We start from the raw sequence: 16,539 nt of genomic DNA, 5'->3' as shown, positions 1-16,539 counted from the left end.
AAAACAAAGACATGCACTCTATTGTCAGAAGGGATAAATGTCATAAAGCTATAGTGCATAAATTAACTTGTGAAACTGATCAGAGAAATGCATTCAGAAATGTTTTTGAGAGCAAGATGATCAGTTCAAGATCTAATTCCCTCATGGAAGGTGGGCTCATGCTTTTTTAAAAACTTAGAGTGAAAAGGCCTGTCACTTTATAGTGAACCATGTTTCTCGAACTTATTATCAAAGTAAAGGAAATTTATTAGCAAGAACAGATTGATATATTCTGACAAGTATTATTTAGTAACTGAGGCGAACTCAGCATTGCACTTTAGATTAGAAGAGAAACATAATAACACTTTAATGCTAGTGAATGAAGGTATGTTCTTTATTGCCATTACTCTAAATAATAATGTTTTAAACCCATTATCAGTATAAGCAGTCTTAACAATGATAACACGGACTACTGTGTTTAGACCAATACAGCCACTTCTGCCTCATCTGTTTCAGTTCAGCATTAAAGAGGGAAAATGGTCAGTCAGAGGGCTGCGATACAGTGGATGCATTAGTGCTTCTTTTTTCCCCCCACACGATTCAACTGAAAGAGGAAAGAGGGTAACAAGGAGACAGCACAAAGAGACATCCAAAGCAGACTGCAGAAACCTAAAACTAATGCTATAGTCACTAAAATGCTATAAACTATACTCTCTTGTACATATATCAATACAGATGAGCTTGTAGTACAGAAATCGTTGTTATACTCTGGAGAAGCAGACCATTTACATCTGCCTTCCTTAACACAAAAATACATCTTAAGCAACTGACTGCTGGAATAAATAAAATGGAAGGGAGCAGAGAGTTTGTGAGAGGTTATGTAGTTCTGAAGACAGGATCAAAAGGGGTTAATTACAAAGAAAAATAAGAACCAGCAAGAGCAGAAAGCAAAGGCCACTTTCAATAAATCTTCTCATGTGGAAAGAAGGAAATAGGTGAGATAAGTCCTAGTTAACTGCATCATAGTAATGAGATCTTGATCGTAGGGAGAAAAAAATGCCTAATTTCTAAAAACCTAACAAAACAGAGGATTTGGCTGCAACCTGTTCCCGATTTGTGCTTTACTAGTCTTCCAGTAGGATGGAGGTAAGCATGTCTTCAGTCCCTATGTCCCACTCTCAATTAATATGACTCAGAGAATGGCACAAGGAGCCACCAAGACAGGCAAACAGGAGAAAGCAGGGATGCAGCCTTGAACCCTCCCCTCCCAGCCCATGTGGAAGGGAGACAAAAGGGATTTCGGGCCCCATACGAGAGTCTGCTGCTGGTAAAGATCCAGGATTTTGTGCCCAGCCACAATGAGCACAAACCACTGCCTCCTCCTTTGGGCAACTTTCTACCTCCTAAAGCATGAAGGATGTGCTTAAGCATGGGAGAAGCCTCTCACATGGTTGCTGCTCAGCTAGGATACACCTCTGCTCTCACAAGCTTCCATGTCAAAGAGAAGGATTTGGCGTTTCAGCATCATTTGGGTATTTCACAAAAGTACCTAGAAAGCAAGCCAAGTGGGAAAACCCTCACAAAACCTTTCAACCTGAAATTGCACAGGTGTACTTATCAACAGGTTGTTGCCAACTTACCACCCTTAAGAACAGTGAAATAAAATAAGTAGAATAAAATTATCACCCTCATTTTACAGGAGAGCCCATGGTAATACAGGGCTAAAAATGAACCTAGGGCTTGAACCTTAGTCATGTGCTTTCACTATAAGCCAATTTATTTCACATATACTCAGGTATACATGTATTACTTCATATGTTCATCATTTATGACATTTTCTCATATTTTCCCTATCTTTCTCTCCTATCTCTTGCTACAAAGAAATGTTTTTTTTTTTTTTTTTTTTTTTTTTTTGTGTGTGTGTTGCAGCACAACACAAAAGGATAGGCTGAAACTGAGATATTGGTGTGCTAGAGAATGCTAAAATAACAGATACACAAACTGATCAAATTAATTGATCTTGTTGCAGTTTCTTTTTGTTATTATTATACCACCAGTTGACCAAATCTCATCTAGTAATTACAGGTCAGTTATTTTACACCTTGCAGTTACTTCTCATGTAAGATGTATGCAGTACACCACATCAGGACTGTAATATTATAGCCCCTGATGGTTGAAAGACAGCCCTCAAAGTACCACCTAAAGCTTCATTGCAAAAATAAAGTTAAAAAGATAAATAAGTCTTGAAAAGGCAATACCAAAGAAGAAGGCATTCCTCATGCTAAAGAATAAACATCTTGAATGTAATGGACAAGAAGTAATCATAAGGGTAAATTTAAAAGCTGCTGAAACCTCTGAAGAGGAGACTTAGTAATGCTGTGGTTGTGCATGGCTTTACACCTACCTGTATTTTAATGTAAAATCATACCCTTCAATGAAAAGGTACCACAGGACTGAAACGTCTTGAAAAAATTCTACTACGAAATTGAACACAAATAAATTTGCAAAAGACAAATCAAAGGCAAAAGGAGTCATTTCCAAAATTACTTGGGAGTTAAAAAAAAAAAAAAAAAAGCATTATACATATGTAATATATATGGCTAATTCACAGTTAAAATCAAAAGCAAACAAACAACCTGTACTACAAAACTACACAGGATCTCTTCACAACCTCTTTAGAAAACAGACTAGAGGTCAGGAAGAACCAGAAGGTTAAGTCCTGTAAAATCATCAGTACTGAGGTATTCTAAAAGAAAAATTTAAAACTCTTATATAGTCTGTTTCTGGGTGCTTCACTAGGTGTTTCTTTACTTCATGAAAGTAATTTATACCAGTAAAAACTAAACAGAAAGTGTATTGGTAAGGAACTGACATTTACTTGCACAGGAGAAAGTGTCTGTCCAGCGTGATGCAGAGATAGGCCCCAAGAGTATTGCTTGCAGTAATGTAAATTTAGGCAAGCAAAAGAATGAACGTACCAGTGCTTATTTGGGGAAAAACACATACATAAATGCCTCTTCATATAAATAATCATCAAGAAAAAAAAAAACTACCTTGCAAAAGTACTTAGGGAAATATTCCTCAAACTGAGAGATTTCACCCATACTTATGTTTAACATGAAAATAATGGCTATCAAAGTATGAATAAGCTGAACAGGGAAGTCTATATTGTCTAAAAGTATGCTGTTATTGTCTGTATGGACATGCACTCTCATCAAATGTTTTAGAGTCTCTCTGCAATCTCTCATTACTTTTCAGTATCACCTATGAGATACTTCCATTTAAATTAAATGCCATCTATGTATCATCTTCCAGGAAGAGATTAAAGGAGTTTACAGTGTCTCTAACGGAAGCCTGACAGTATTACAACTGGACAAGCCAAATTCCAGCCTTTAACTAAAGAGATATTAAAAGAAAGACAGAAGATTATCGGAAGGCATGGATGATGACAGTACCTCTGACCTCTCCACAGGATCCTTCATCTACTATGGACTAAGGAATTCTGACAATGTTATCTAGCAGGTCTAGAAGTCACACCACACGGGCCATTTGTCCATCACCCCAAAATACGTGTTAAATACTTCCTGGGACAAAGCCCTTCTAGAGAAAGGCACTTAAGTACCCTTGACCATCATGGGTCTGGCAGCACTATGGGTGATATCAAAGTTACTACAACAATGCAATTACGTGAACTACTGAAGTAAAAGATACACAGGAAAGAAGAAAATATACCCTGGAAGATGCTGAACTAACTTCCATTATATAACGAGACATTTTTCTTATGCTGTTTATATTCATGAGGGTGGTGACGGAACAAGTTGCCCAGAGCAGCTGTGGATGCCCCTTCCCTGGTGGTGTACAAGGCCAGGCTGGATGGGGCTTTGGGCAACCTGGTCTGCTGGGAGGTGTCCCTGCCCATGGCAGGAGGTTGGAACTGGGTGGTCTTTAAGGTCCCTTCCAACCCAAACCATTCTATGGTTCTGTGATTCATCTTTCATTTCGATCAAATGGGCTACTGTGCACTTACCGGAGCACAGGATGAGAAAGAAAAATATGTATTTATCAAGCTCTCACAAATGATAATCAACAGCAACACTATAAAAATAATGAGAATAAATGAGTTTAGTATAGCCTATGCACACTGGATGACATATGAAAGAACAGTGGGACATTGTTGAAAAGGTTCTGGGTATATTCTGAAGAACTCATAGAAGAAGATGGAGAAACACTTTTAAAGTTAATGACAAAATGAACGTGAACCGCGGTTTTAAGCAAGAGAAAATGAACACTTTAGGCATGCAATCACTCATTTTTTGAACTCCATGCAGTGATGTCTGGGCTGATGCTTTTCTTCTAAGGCTGTGAAGTGACTATACAAGATAAACAGGAAACTGTCCAATGCATCGGGGTTTATTAGGGATGCAAGGAAAGGCTGCAGGCAGGACAGTTCAGCAGTTAGTGTTTTTTTACTTGGCTTCTTTGTACAATTTTTCTGAGATAAGGATTTCCAAGTGCTATGGCTATGATGGCTAAAATTAATTTCCTAGCTCGCAGAAGGGAGTCATTGGTACCAAAAACCTTGAGTGACCTGTTACACCTTTGCAGCTGATGGCAGGTTGCCATGTTTCATGAGAGTGAAATGGTGTTGGCGTGTGAAACTGCACAACTCAATCCTTTTATATGGCGACCTCACACAAAGGAGTAAGCTGTCATTACAGGAAGAAAAATTGCTGTAGAAGAATGAATCCTGTGTTTAATAGAATGTGCTCTTTTAAAGAGATGTTCTCTGCTGACTAATCTAAAATGCTGCTCTTTTCCTATATCCCATGTTTGTTCCTTTCTGGCATCCAGGGCTAACTACTCTGGCTCTACACACAATCTCACCATTGTTGGTGTAAAAGCCCTCTCCTAAGGACAAAATGCAATCTGAAAGACCCTTCTTGTGCTCTTTTGCCTGATAGCTTTGCATTTGCCTTCAAATATCTGATCTAAACCTCTTTCCTCCTTTTCTTTTGCATTCGAGTCGCATTGTTCACTGTTATCAATGAAAGCCTAATTTGCGTGATAAATCTCTAAAGCATTCTTAAATTCTGACTTTCAGAATTATGATGACTATCTATAATGGACAGCCTCAGAATATTTACAGTCTTTAGCCTTCTCCCTGCATACGTCCTCTTTCACATATGTGAGATCTTCAGCTTGGACTGGTGGTTTATTCTGAAAAACAAAAAACTATCACACATTAGCAAAAATAATCAATATTCTTCAACTCTGCTTTAATACTAGTCTGTTGCACCACTTAAGCACCAATCACAGGGCATACAAATAGAGAATTAGAAATGCTGCTGACAACAGCTCTGGTGATCGTCTTACAGCCAGCAATACTTAAGAAGATTCAGAAGTAGAATTTGAGGAAAACTTCCAGGTGAGACCAGCAGCTGCAATCATACTTTTAAATGAAGACTGAACTGTTTTGAGCAGAATAAAGCAGCAGCATCTTCAAGCAGTAACAACACCATCTTTACCAAGTGTCACTGCTTATCACATTTACATAGTACTAGCATGTTCATGGGCTGGAAGGGGAAAAATGAAAATTCTAATAGAAATCTAAAAACTATTTCACTCCAGAAGTTTCCAGAAGTGAGTGAGTGAGTGTGTGTGTGTGTGTGTGTGTGTGTGTGTGTAAAAATAAATTACTTCCAACAGCTCTGTAGCCAGCTGGAAGCATCTTCACATAAACAGTTAACAACTTACTCTGAAAATCCTTTAAATTAGAGAAGGGCATTTGCAGATTGAGATCTAAGAGAACTGCTGTATGAAAGAATGAGCAGGGCTTTTACATTTATGCAGAAATAAAGATGCAATTAGAGTGACGTCATCAAATTCAGAAGAAAGCCTGAGATCAACATGTGGTTTAGAAATAACATCTAACATAAAGAGCACAATCAAGATTAGATGAAAAAGCTCTTTTCCCTAGCCATACTTGGTGTTTTTGACAGAATTTCTTTTTCATGGTTATCTTCTATAGGGTATTTCTACTTCCTTTTCTTGCTGATGACAGAGAGGAAGCAAGGAGTAGTTTTTTTCCACACATCAGCAACAGAAATTAAAATATTTTAGAACAGTAAAACATACTAGTAAAACCCTAAAAGGTTTGCACATCAGAAATCACATTTCTGCACATCAGAAATGCATATAGTCACAGCTGCTGTTTTCCATTCCTATTTGCCTGAATTTTAGTTGATGCTATTCTATTCAAAAGGAATACAGAGGCTTCAGACCTACCATGTACATGGGGATGAATTTTACAACATATCACTAAACTCTCCTAAGAGTAGGACAAGTTTACCACTACACAAAAACAAATCTGGAAGAATGAAAGAATGGTCAAGTTCTGATGAAAAATCATTAATCACCTTTTTGGTAGACAATATAGCATAAATCATGCTTAAAGTAACAGTGAATTTATTTCAAAATGGTTATTTCCAGAAATACAGGATAATATGGACTTTCATTAGAGTGACAATTTGATGTTCATTAGTGATAAGTAAATGAATGCTATTTTTTTTGTCAGGTAACTTCCAGAGTTGAAACTTTAACAACTACATTGCATTTTAAATTTTGTACAACCACAGTCTAAATTGTTGCATAGTAATATTCATTCTCCGTGTGTGCATGATGACGTTCAAGGCCATGTTACACATTAACACTTAAATTAACTAACTGAATTCAGCTAATTTGCTTTCCCTCACTGCCTGTCAGGAGTATGAAACACCAGCAGTTTTCTTAATTTACATGTTCTTACGTTTGGCCTTTCTCCAGAGTTTGAAAGGCCACCAAGGCAGTTTTCTTTCCTTAGTCCAAGTTCTTTGCTATGTTGGTATTTGGTGAAAGAACAGAGTTTTCTGTGCTTCAAGAGAATTGGAATTTTTCAGCTGCGTAATCCCAAACTCACATTTGGACACAATTTCTTAATTACTAATTTGAAAATAGGTTGCAAGGAAAATAAAAATCAGGGTACGTCCTGGAGCTTCTTTGCACACCACCTTGCATCTGAGCTGGTGCATTTCCCTGTCATCGTGGGTGGCACAACTAGAGAGTTGCTTTCCATACAGAAGAAATCAGGTGTGAAACGTGGCCAGCTTCAGACAGAGGAGAGAGAACTGGCCACAACACATAACTGCAACATGAATACTTTGTGGAAGAGTGGATTTAGGTATCAGCTTCTGTTACTTAACATCTTCTTTCAGCTCGTAATTCAGACACATCCTTAAGAGTTAGTGCATGCTTTGTCCCATTAAGTTTAGCAAAACCATTCAAGTTCTGGCTGGACAAAATCTAGCCAACTTTGGGGCTGAGATCTGGTGTAACATCCCCTTATTGACCGAATATTGATCTTCTTACAGAAAAGGCTCCTCAAAAAAATCTTATTCAGTGGAGAACCTAAGCAGACTTTAGGCACGCTATTGATCCCTTTGAGTAGCTCCTGACCCCCAAAAAACATACCCCAAACTGTTTAAGCGTTTGGCTGAAGCATGGCAAAAACACAAAAGTACTTATGGTTAAAAACTATAGATAGATACAGATAAAATAGTTTGGTAGCATTCCATGCTATAGGTTAGAAAGTTTCATAAAGCATTAGAAAAATTGATGATGCATCTTGTTTTTTGTCTTCTTAGAAAAATCCACAGTACTAGAAGTTTGAATGAATATTCTCCAGCGAGCTGTTAAAAAAAATACGTATTTTGGCTTGTTTCCAAAGACAGTTTACCTATTATGGTGAGAGGAATACATCAAAGCCCTGAATAATAACAAATAAAATGGGAAATTCTCATCTCATCTGCTGTCTTTTTTCAGAGAAGCACTGCAGAGAGCTGCCTTGTGTGAGCCTGTTTGATGTTGCTATACTCTGTGGTGGTTTTACTTTGCTAGGAAGCTGAACTCCACCACAGCCACTCTCTCACTCCCCCTCAGAAAAAGAGGGGAAGAAAAAAAGAAAAAAAAAAAGCAATTCACTGGTTGAGATAAGGATAATTTAATTAAATGAAAAGTAATTTTTAAGGTAAAATTATTATTAAAGGAAAATGAAATAATTTAACTAAAGGGAAAATGAAATCTTTTATTGCTGACACCACATGGCATAGTTGGTGTCATGGTAAGGTCCCTTTGGTTGGTTTAGGTCAGGTGCCCTGGTGATGTCCCCTCTCCACCTCTTGCCCAGCACCAGCCTGCTGGCTCTGGGGGGGCTAGAGGGAGTCCTGATGCTGTGCCAGGATTGCTCAGCAGCAGACACAACACCGGTGTGACGCCAGTGCTGTTCTAGCTACACGTGCAGAGCACAGCACTGTGTGTGTGGACTGCTGCAGGGAAAGTTAACTCCATCCCAGCCAGACACAGGACAACTCTCACCCTCCCAGGTCATGAGTCTGAAGCTTACAGAGGCTGATGTCCTAATAGAAGACTTGCTGTTGTCGATGTGACCCATGCTAGGTGATTTTCCCCCAAATAGTTAGCAAGAAAAATCAAACCATTTTCTTCCCTCAAATGTGATAGCTACCCAAGAGCTCTCAATCTATGGCTAACAGGAGGAAGCACAGATTGTACAATGAACAAATTGCTCTAATCGTTTAAATGCCTTTCTCAGTGACTGATCAATTCCTTTGCTGAGAAACTAATTAGAGAAGTAAGGATGGAGAAAAGAGTAGAGGGAGAGTGTGTAGTAAAACTTTCAGCTGTACCTGTAAGAGAGTTCTCTCTTCTTCTCTTTAACATTCATATAAATCTTTTTTTATTATTATTTCTGAGATGTTTGGGGTGATGTATGCACACAGTGCAGCTCTCCAGTGCAGTTCTGCCGATGCCAACAGAGTGTATGCCTACCTACTCACTTGGGAATTTCCCCGGCACGAAAAATCCCCAAAGGGAAAGCTGCTACGGTGTGCAGTGTGCTGAGTGAGAGGGTGACGAGGGCTAGCAAGCCAGCATCACTTCACAGCTCAGACAAACAAGTAATAGCAGATCTTGATCTTAGTTCACCTCTATATACCAGGCTAAGGGATGCCAGTACAGGCATGGATTTATGTGCAATCCACGTGTCCCTGATTAGCAGTATCTTTGAGAGGGCCAGGGAGGCAGCTGGGGCTGGTAACAGCTTCACTCATTCAATTTTAATTGACTCCTATGCGTTTGTCAGATCCCTCAGTGCTGCCTTCTTTCTGTTTTAACTTGTGCCAAAAGCTGAACTCGTCCCATCAACCACAGGGAACAAGCGAGCAAGACGTACAGATCAGCTACAGGTACAGAACAAGCGAGCAAGACGTACAGATCAGCTACAGGTACAGAACAAAGTCTGTGTTGCCTTTTGAATTACATTTTAGGTACAATCTGCACTGAATTTCAAGATCATAGAACAACTACCACAGTTCAAGCTACAAACCAAGTGAAATTAATCTCTAGTCACACAAGTGTACATTAAAGCAGGCTTTGATTCAGGGTAAGCTTGTTTATTTTTCATTTTTTGTGTGTGTTTATATTTAGTGTCCAATCTTCTGTCTATGAAAATCATAACAAAATGCTTCAGTGCGATCAAGTAGTTGTTTAGAAACAACTACTCATGGTGTTTAAATGGTATGCAATCAATCAAAATACTCATAACCAAAACCAAAAAAGTCATCCAAATGAGTGACAATAATATTTTCTGCAATCTTCCTTTCTCTAACAGTAACAAGTGACTTAAGTGAAACCTTGAAAAAATTGGTCCAGACACATAAACAAGGTTTCCGTTGCAACTCTTTTAAAAATACATATAAAAAATGGTGAGGATAAATGGCAGACAGCATCACAGCTGAAAATAAAATAATTACACATCTTACCTCTGCTTTTATTTTATTGTCTCCGAAACAGAGGTGTTGTAAGTAGGCTGCAGCATTGGACTGTACTGAGGGAAATTGATGTTGTAACATCTGTATAACTTCTGGAAGCTCTGGATCTCGCCATCCAAACTCTCTGTGTGAAAACAAACACATGAAAGATTCAGCAAAAATTCTGTTGTTAGAGGATAAACGTGGCAACAGTTTGGCCAGAAAGACAAAATACATGTCTAGGTAAAATCTTGATATTTTCTGCTATTTTCAAAGTGAAGATTCAATCAAATATTAAGCTATTTTTTCATTCTAAACTGTACTACACTTAAAAAAAAAAAAAAAAAAAACTAAAAACAAAACAAAACAAACTGATTACTTTTAAGTCTTCATTAATACTACCCAACCTAAAGCAGCTAGGCAAGTACAGTGACTCAGTGTTTGCACTGTCCTTTAATCCTAAGAAGCATGACACACCATTAGCATCAAATGAAACAACCGAACCCAAGTGTGTTGAACAAGTCCCAGCAGGCATTCTGCAGCTTTCAGAGCTGAACTTAACAATAGTCTGTCTCTGCAGGTAATTTGTTCTCTCTGTGTCTCTGGGTAAAAGGAGTCATGAAAATGTCTTTGGGCTTTGTGTCCCAAAAGCCAGACATGCATGCAGCCACTCTGCTTGAGATACTTCAGTTCCCACATGGCTTCTTCCTAAGGGCTAATTTTTGTGCCATATAAATGTTTTTCATCATCTTCCATCTAGTGCTGCACATAGAAGGTAATACAGGACTAGGGCTCTCTGGCCTTGGCCACATTTGTCCCACTTGCCCTGTAGGAGGGAACAGGAGATTTGATACCACCTCATCCTCAGCATTTAGCTGGGGTCCCTGCACGGGGCACCTGGGAACCCTAACCCCTCACGTCTTCGTTGGAGGCACACAAGAGCCACACTAGCAGCACTGAATTTCCATTTGGTTTATTTCTCTTCAGTGGAGAAGCCATGATGACTACAAACCCAATTTAGGTGTGTAAGTCAGGTACCTAAAACAAGTGGAAGGAGTTGAGTCCCCAAACTTGTGTTGAGTCCCCCACCTGTGTTTGAATAAAGCTTACAGTAAGTCTGCAGTCTCAAGTAAACTCAGGCATCTCACGCCTCAAATATGACAGCTCTCCAAGACATTTCATTGAAACAAGACTCATTTTACAGTAATAATGGATTACTATGAAAGAGAAGTATTGTTTGTTCTTTTGTTTGTTCTTTTCTCACCCAGAATGTTTGCCAGATTGAGTTATTGTTACAGTTGTATCTTTATGTAAAGATACAGACTATAAACAGATGTAGAAAAATACACCCAGAATTTCATCTGCTACTTCTGCTCTGACAAAAGAGATGTTAAGACATAAATAATACATTTCACATTAAGAGTTTAATACAAAGAAAACAGAAGTGTAATAATAAATTGCATGTGGACTATTCCAGTGAATCCCTGGGACAACATAGTCTGTTGGGAAGCTTCTAAATGAGACTTTTAGACCGTAGATCAGAAAGATCTTAACACTGAACTGATATTTTGGAAATGTGGATCAATGAAAACGTATTAGGGAAGGCTAGAAACTTTGGCAGCTGTTAGGAACAAACTGGGACATTAGGCAGCTAATGATGTTGGAAGCAGTTTCATCTGTAGGATAAGGACAATAACTATAGATTAATCAAACAAGATGTTAATAGTTCACAGAACTGACACAGAAGAATACCTAATTTAAAATGAAAACGAGCATCTTCTTGAGGTGAACACAATAGCCCACTTCTTACAGAAATACAGCCTCACGATGTTGGGAGACTTGAGTAGCCTTCACCAAAGAGACTCAGAAACTGAGGTGGTGCTTGGACGGATTCAGAGAACCCTGTGGTTTACAGGCTGAGCACCAAATACTTCGCTAGACGGTTCCTCTCAGACGGACTGACTGACATTAGCTGATGTCTAGCCCTTAATGAGATCAGGACTTGCAGCTGAAGATGATGGCATGGCTAACACCATGTCTGCTGCATATGCTGGCTCACTGCAACTCTACAGGTTAAGTGATACTTTGGTTAAGCACTTATTTCTGTACCACAATAGGCTGAACAAACTCATTAACAAATCATAAATTGACACAGGGCAGTGACAGAAACAACATTATCTGATGTGTTAGCTTCCTCTTGTACTTACTTTCTCACAATTATGATACCAAAGTAGTAACAAATGTTAACAGGGAGTTCAACCATGCTAGACTTCTCTCCTATATACATGGCTCTCAACCAACTAGAAATCATCCAGAAAATATTTTTACATACAAATAAAAAATGAAACAAAACAAAATCTCTTACTGATGAGCAATTCATTATTTGAGTTCCTCTTCTAATTTATTCTCATTCTCAGATCCCTAGATCCCTACTGCAGGTGTTGGTATTTTGGAGAGGATATAAAATACCAGAAGAAAACAGCTTGTATGACCAGACAATGAGTGGGAACATTTGAAAGGTGTTGTTTTAAACCAAGTAACTATACTTTAAAGTGTTGGAATTTCTAACACGAAATAGTCTCCTAAAGGAATTTTTTTTTCCTTAATATATGTATTATTCAACCAAATAAATACACATGCACAAAAACAAACAAACAACATTGTGTGCAATAGTATACCATGTACTGTGATAACCAGCTCCGATTCTTTGTTGTCTTATCTTGGAATCCAGGAGAAAAGAGACAATCAAGGGGCAAAAAGAAAAGGTTCCTTAATCAAAGGCAGTTAATTGTTCTAATGAACCTGAAGTCTTAACATGGTATTTACATATGAAAACAAGGCTGTGCCTACTTTTCCCCTCTGACCTCCTAAAAGACAAGCTGACAAGTAAGTGATGAATATACTTCTTGGCAATGTTTGTGTGTACCTTGGGCTTAAGGAGAAAATTAATTTAGAAAATAAACTTTTAACACAGAATACTGTCACGTAACCAGTTCTAGGAGAGAGAATGAACAAAGCAGAAAAGTTTAAAAAATTTTTTAGCTCCGGTACGCACTGTCATTTCAAGCAGATGGTCTCTAAGATTGTTATATTTTTAGTAGTTTCTAAATGAAATATGGTAGCTATATAAAACAAACAAAAACTTCTGTCAACAGTCAAGGTTGCTTGAATAATTGTGATAATTTTAGCAGCCTTCAGGGCAGGGAGGACTAGTTTCTGGGAGTTTATATTTTTCAGTTTTTTAACAGTCTATTCTAGGTGGGAAAAAAGTGAGCTAGGGAAAGATGATTTTACTTTTTAGAAGAGCTTGCAGCTCTACGAACAAAATTTACTTCAAAATTAAGTATACACATTTTAAAATTCAGGTTAATTATGAATAGTTAGGACGGCTACTTAATGAAGTCTACTGGACAGAGGCCGTGAGGCATATCTGCATGACAAAAAATACTTATTAAAATGGAGAGTAAAACAAAAAGAGAAAAACTAGTAGGGATAGGAAAGTAGACTGTAGAAGTCCAGAGTTGGGATAATTTGGGTTACGCCATGGAAAGGTAAGTAAAATGAGATAGCAAAATATCCTTTACTGATTGCATTGAAAAGCAGTAGTAGAGTCAGTACTTGATGAAGCTAAAGGTCAGATTAAAGGAAGGGAAAAGGATAAGGAAAATCAAGTCCATCTCCACTTCTGTGAAACATCTGATATTGTACCACATGGAAATGAGTTAAGCTGGCAGCAAAAGAGGATCCAATCCCTACTAAAATTATAATAGCAGAATTAAGCAAAATTTGAAAGATGTATTGGGTAACCTAAGCAACCACTACCTGACTATGTGTCATTTATTAACATCCCCATGCTTACGAAATCTGAGAGAGGTGATACACATGGATGGTGAAAGGAGCCAGAAGGTTGGAGTAAATCTGAGGAGATGCATGGCATACAATTTTTGAGAATCCTATCAAATTATCTGTGCAATTGATCTCCAAAAATGAATAGTAAACTAGCATATGCATTTTCAAGATATTCTGCTACTGCCTACATTGTCCTTGGAATATAAACACAACGCAGCTAAGGACAGCTAACAGCTTCTGGTGTCGGTGTGGCTTTTGCACAAGAAAATAGTAGTTGTGCAATAACTTGGCAGCTTTGGCTGGAAAGCAGCATTTGCAATACACTCCAGACAGTTCAGCAGGCTGTAGAAGTACATTATTACTAGGAAGTATCCTTATCTGAGGGGACTGACCAAAGCAGGCCACTGTGTTCCTTCCACCTTGTCTCTTTGATAGAAATTGTGTTTCCAGGAGCGTAAGACCAATCTCAGATTGAATCCTTCAAAAGGTTTTAGCTGGAAGTGATGACTAATGATATGGATTGTGGTAGGCTACTGTCAAGAGGTGGAAGATGACCCAAAGGGGAACACCGAGTTATATGTAAGTTGGCTTTACATGTATATTTGCTTAGAGAATATTGTCTGGGATCAACTGAAGAGAATCAGGTAAGAGTTGGACGATATACAACAAATCTGAAATAGAGCAGTATGAACAGCAATACCAAGAAATCTAGTCTGACCTGAGGACACCAATTATTGCATTGAAACCAACTCCTGCTCCCACCATCATAGCACATGTCAGAAGCAAAAGGAGATGCAGACTCCAGACGTAAGTGAGATTGTTAGTAACACAGCTGACTGCGCTGGCTGGCTATGTGGGATCACTGAAAGGTGCTGTGTTGAGCACAGGGTATGTACAGAATCTGACTATTTGCTTGAATTTTGCAAGAATTTTTTTTTTCTTCTGCTACTGCAAATTTTGATGACACACAGAAAAGCAACAAAAGCCCTGATACATCTACCTAAGCACCTGTTTCCAAAACGTACAAAATAAGTTTTGTAACATAGGTGTCCAGCTGGTAACTAAGGATACCAATCAGCATCCTCACAGAGAATTTGAGAAGCAGGTGTGATGTCTCTGTATACTTTTTATCCATTGGTCACAGTAAATTTCATGAGAGCTTGGATTCTTATTTCTAATTTACGTTATTAGAGCAGAACATTCACATCTGATCAAGCAGTTGGCATAGGCAAGCACTGACACCCAGAGCTATTCCAATCTCAGCAGCATTCCCCAAAGGCAGCGCTGTGAAGATGCCTGCCACCAAGAGCCATATGTTTGACAAAGACTGAACTACCACCGAGTACTTATTGAAGAAAGGGAATGCACAATCTGTAAATATATTTATTATAAAATTGTATGTTTAAACCAGACTTATTTGTATGCACCTACCTGTCTTAAGAAGCACATGTGTCTGTGAGAATGTCTCACAGACTGGTGAAGGAGAGGTTATCATACATGAAGTGGTGCTCAAAGGCAAAGAATTCAATCTCTGCTAAGGATAATGTTTCCTAGATTTCTGGCATTGCAAATGCCAGCCTACATGATTTTTGCTGTACTTATGCCTACAGAGATATACCCTTCTGTTTTTTTTGTTTGTTTGTTTGTTTTTAACCACCCCCAAAATTCGGTAAATAAAGCCTCAAAATCTCTTTCACCTCATCTCTGAAAGGAGAGCTCTGAGAATGGGTTTCTGGTAGTACTAGGAAGAAACAATTAACATTCACCTTATGATCAAACACAGAGAGAACTAATCAAGAGTCCAAAGAACTACCTCCCACAGTGAAAGGGAGAGATGTACTTCTATTAAAACTATCTGGAAGGGAATATTCCAATACTACAGGAATCTCTCATTAAGGACTTTCTCTTAGTACATTTAAAAAGAACACGATGGACAAGATGTTAAACCTAACTAATAGAAAAAAAAATAATAAAAAAAATAAAAAAATTAAAGATAATCCAGAGACAAGGATTGTGATAGAAACACAAAGAAACTATCTAACAACTTTTTCCTTCATTTTCGCTGTGTGATTGAGCTGTTGGACAAACTGTTGGATTCTATGACACTTGGTTCAAGAGGCATTTGGATAATACCCTTAATAACATGCTTTAACTTGTGGTTAGCCCTGAAGTGGTCAGGCAGCTGGACTAGATGACCTTTGTAGGCCCTTTCCAGCTGAACTATTATAATTCTAATTCTAAAACAAAAGCAATTATCTTATACTTCGTTGATTGGGAATGGTATTTGAAATATTTCCTTAAAATATTTTCCCTTTTTCAAGCACATTTCCCCATATCCAAGCACATCCATATACACATAGTTATTTAGTTTATTATTGCAGATTGTAAGCCTGGTCTGAATCATCTGCTACAATTTAAAAGGAGGTAGAACTACTATATTTGCTACTGGCATTTCTGAAAATGTAACACATGAAAATTGGTTAGACTCAGGACACAATTTTAGGAATAGAATATAAAGATGTCAATCTCCATTCCACTCACCCTGGATAATGCACAAAACCCTTCACTATATCATATTGCCTTCTCTGACTTCTAGTCTAACTCGGATGAGAGTGTGTAACTTCGTGCAACTGATCACCTTCCCCTTCAGCCCCACGCTGATATGAACAACATACATTCACAAAATGTAATAACACCAGGTTTAGGCCTAAGCCCCTTAAGGCAGCAATGAAAACATATCAGCTGAGAGCTAACTGTACTGCTGGTTTGGTCTTTCAAGAAAGATAAACCACACAAAAACTATTGGAAAAGTTAGAAAAAAAAAAAAAAAAAAGATAATTTAAACCAAACG

The 16,539-nt window shown here is 38.1% G+C and overlaps 1 protein-coding gene across 9 annotated transcripts in view; it reads right to left on the bottom strand.

The window, feature by feature from the left end:
- CTNND2 (catenin delta 2) overlaps positions 1–16,539 on the bottom strand; it is a 647,710-nt gene that overhangs the window by 160,745 nt on the left and 470,426 nt on the right. For all 9 annotated transcript variants that reach the window (XR_004748506.1, XM_035318757.1, XM_035318750.1 and 6 more), the window contains one exon: positions 9,852–9,984. Coding sequence is in view for 8 of the 9 variants with exons in the window: in XM_035318757.1 (XP_035174648.1) it covers positions 9,852–9,984 (133 nt within the window). In the remaining variant the exon portion in view is untranslated. The remainder of the gene's footprint in view (positions 1–9,851; positions 9,985–16,539) is intronic.

The sequence above is a fragment of the Oxyura jamaicensis genome, chromosome 2 (assembly GCF_011077185.1).
Source record: "Oxyura jamaicensis isolate SHBP4307 breed ruddy duck chromosome 2, BPBGC_Ojam_1.0, whole genome shotgun sequence".
Taxonomy (NCBI): domain Eukaryota; kingdom Metazoa; phylum Chordata; class Aves; order Anseriformes; family Anatidae; genus Oxyura; species Oxyura jamaicensis.
Note: the sequence above shows the minus strand (reverse complement) of the source record. Positions and strands in the feature narration are given on the sequence as shown.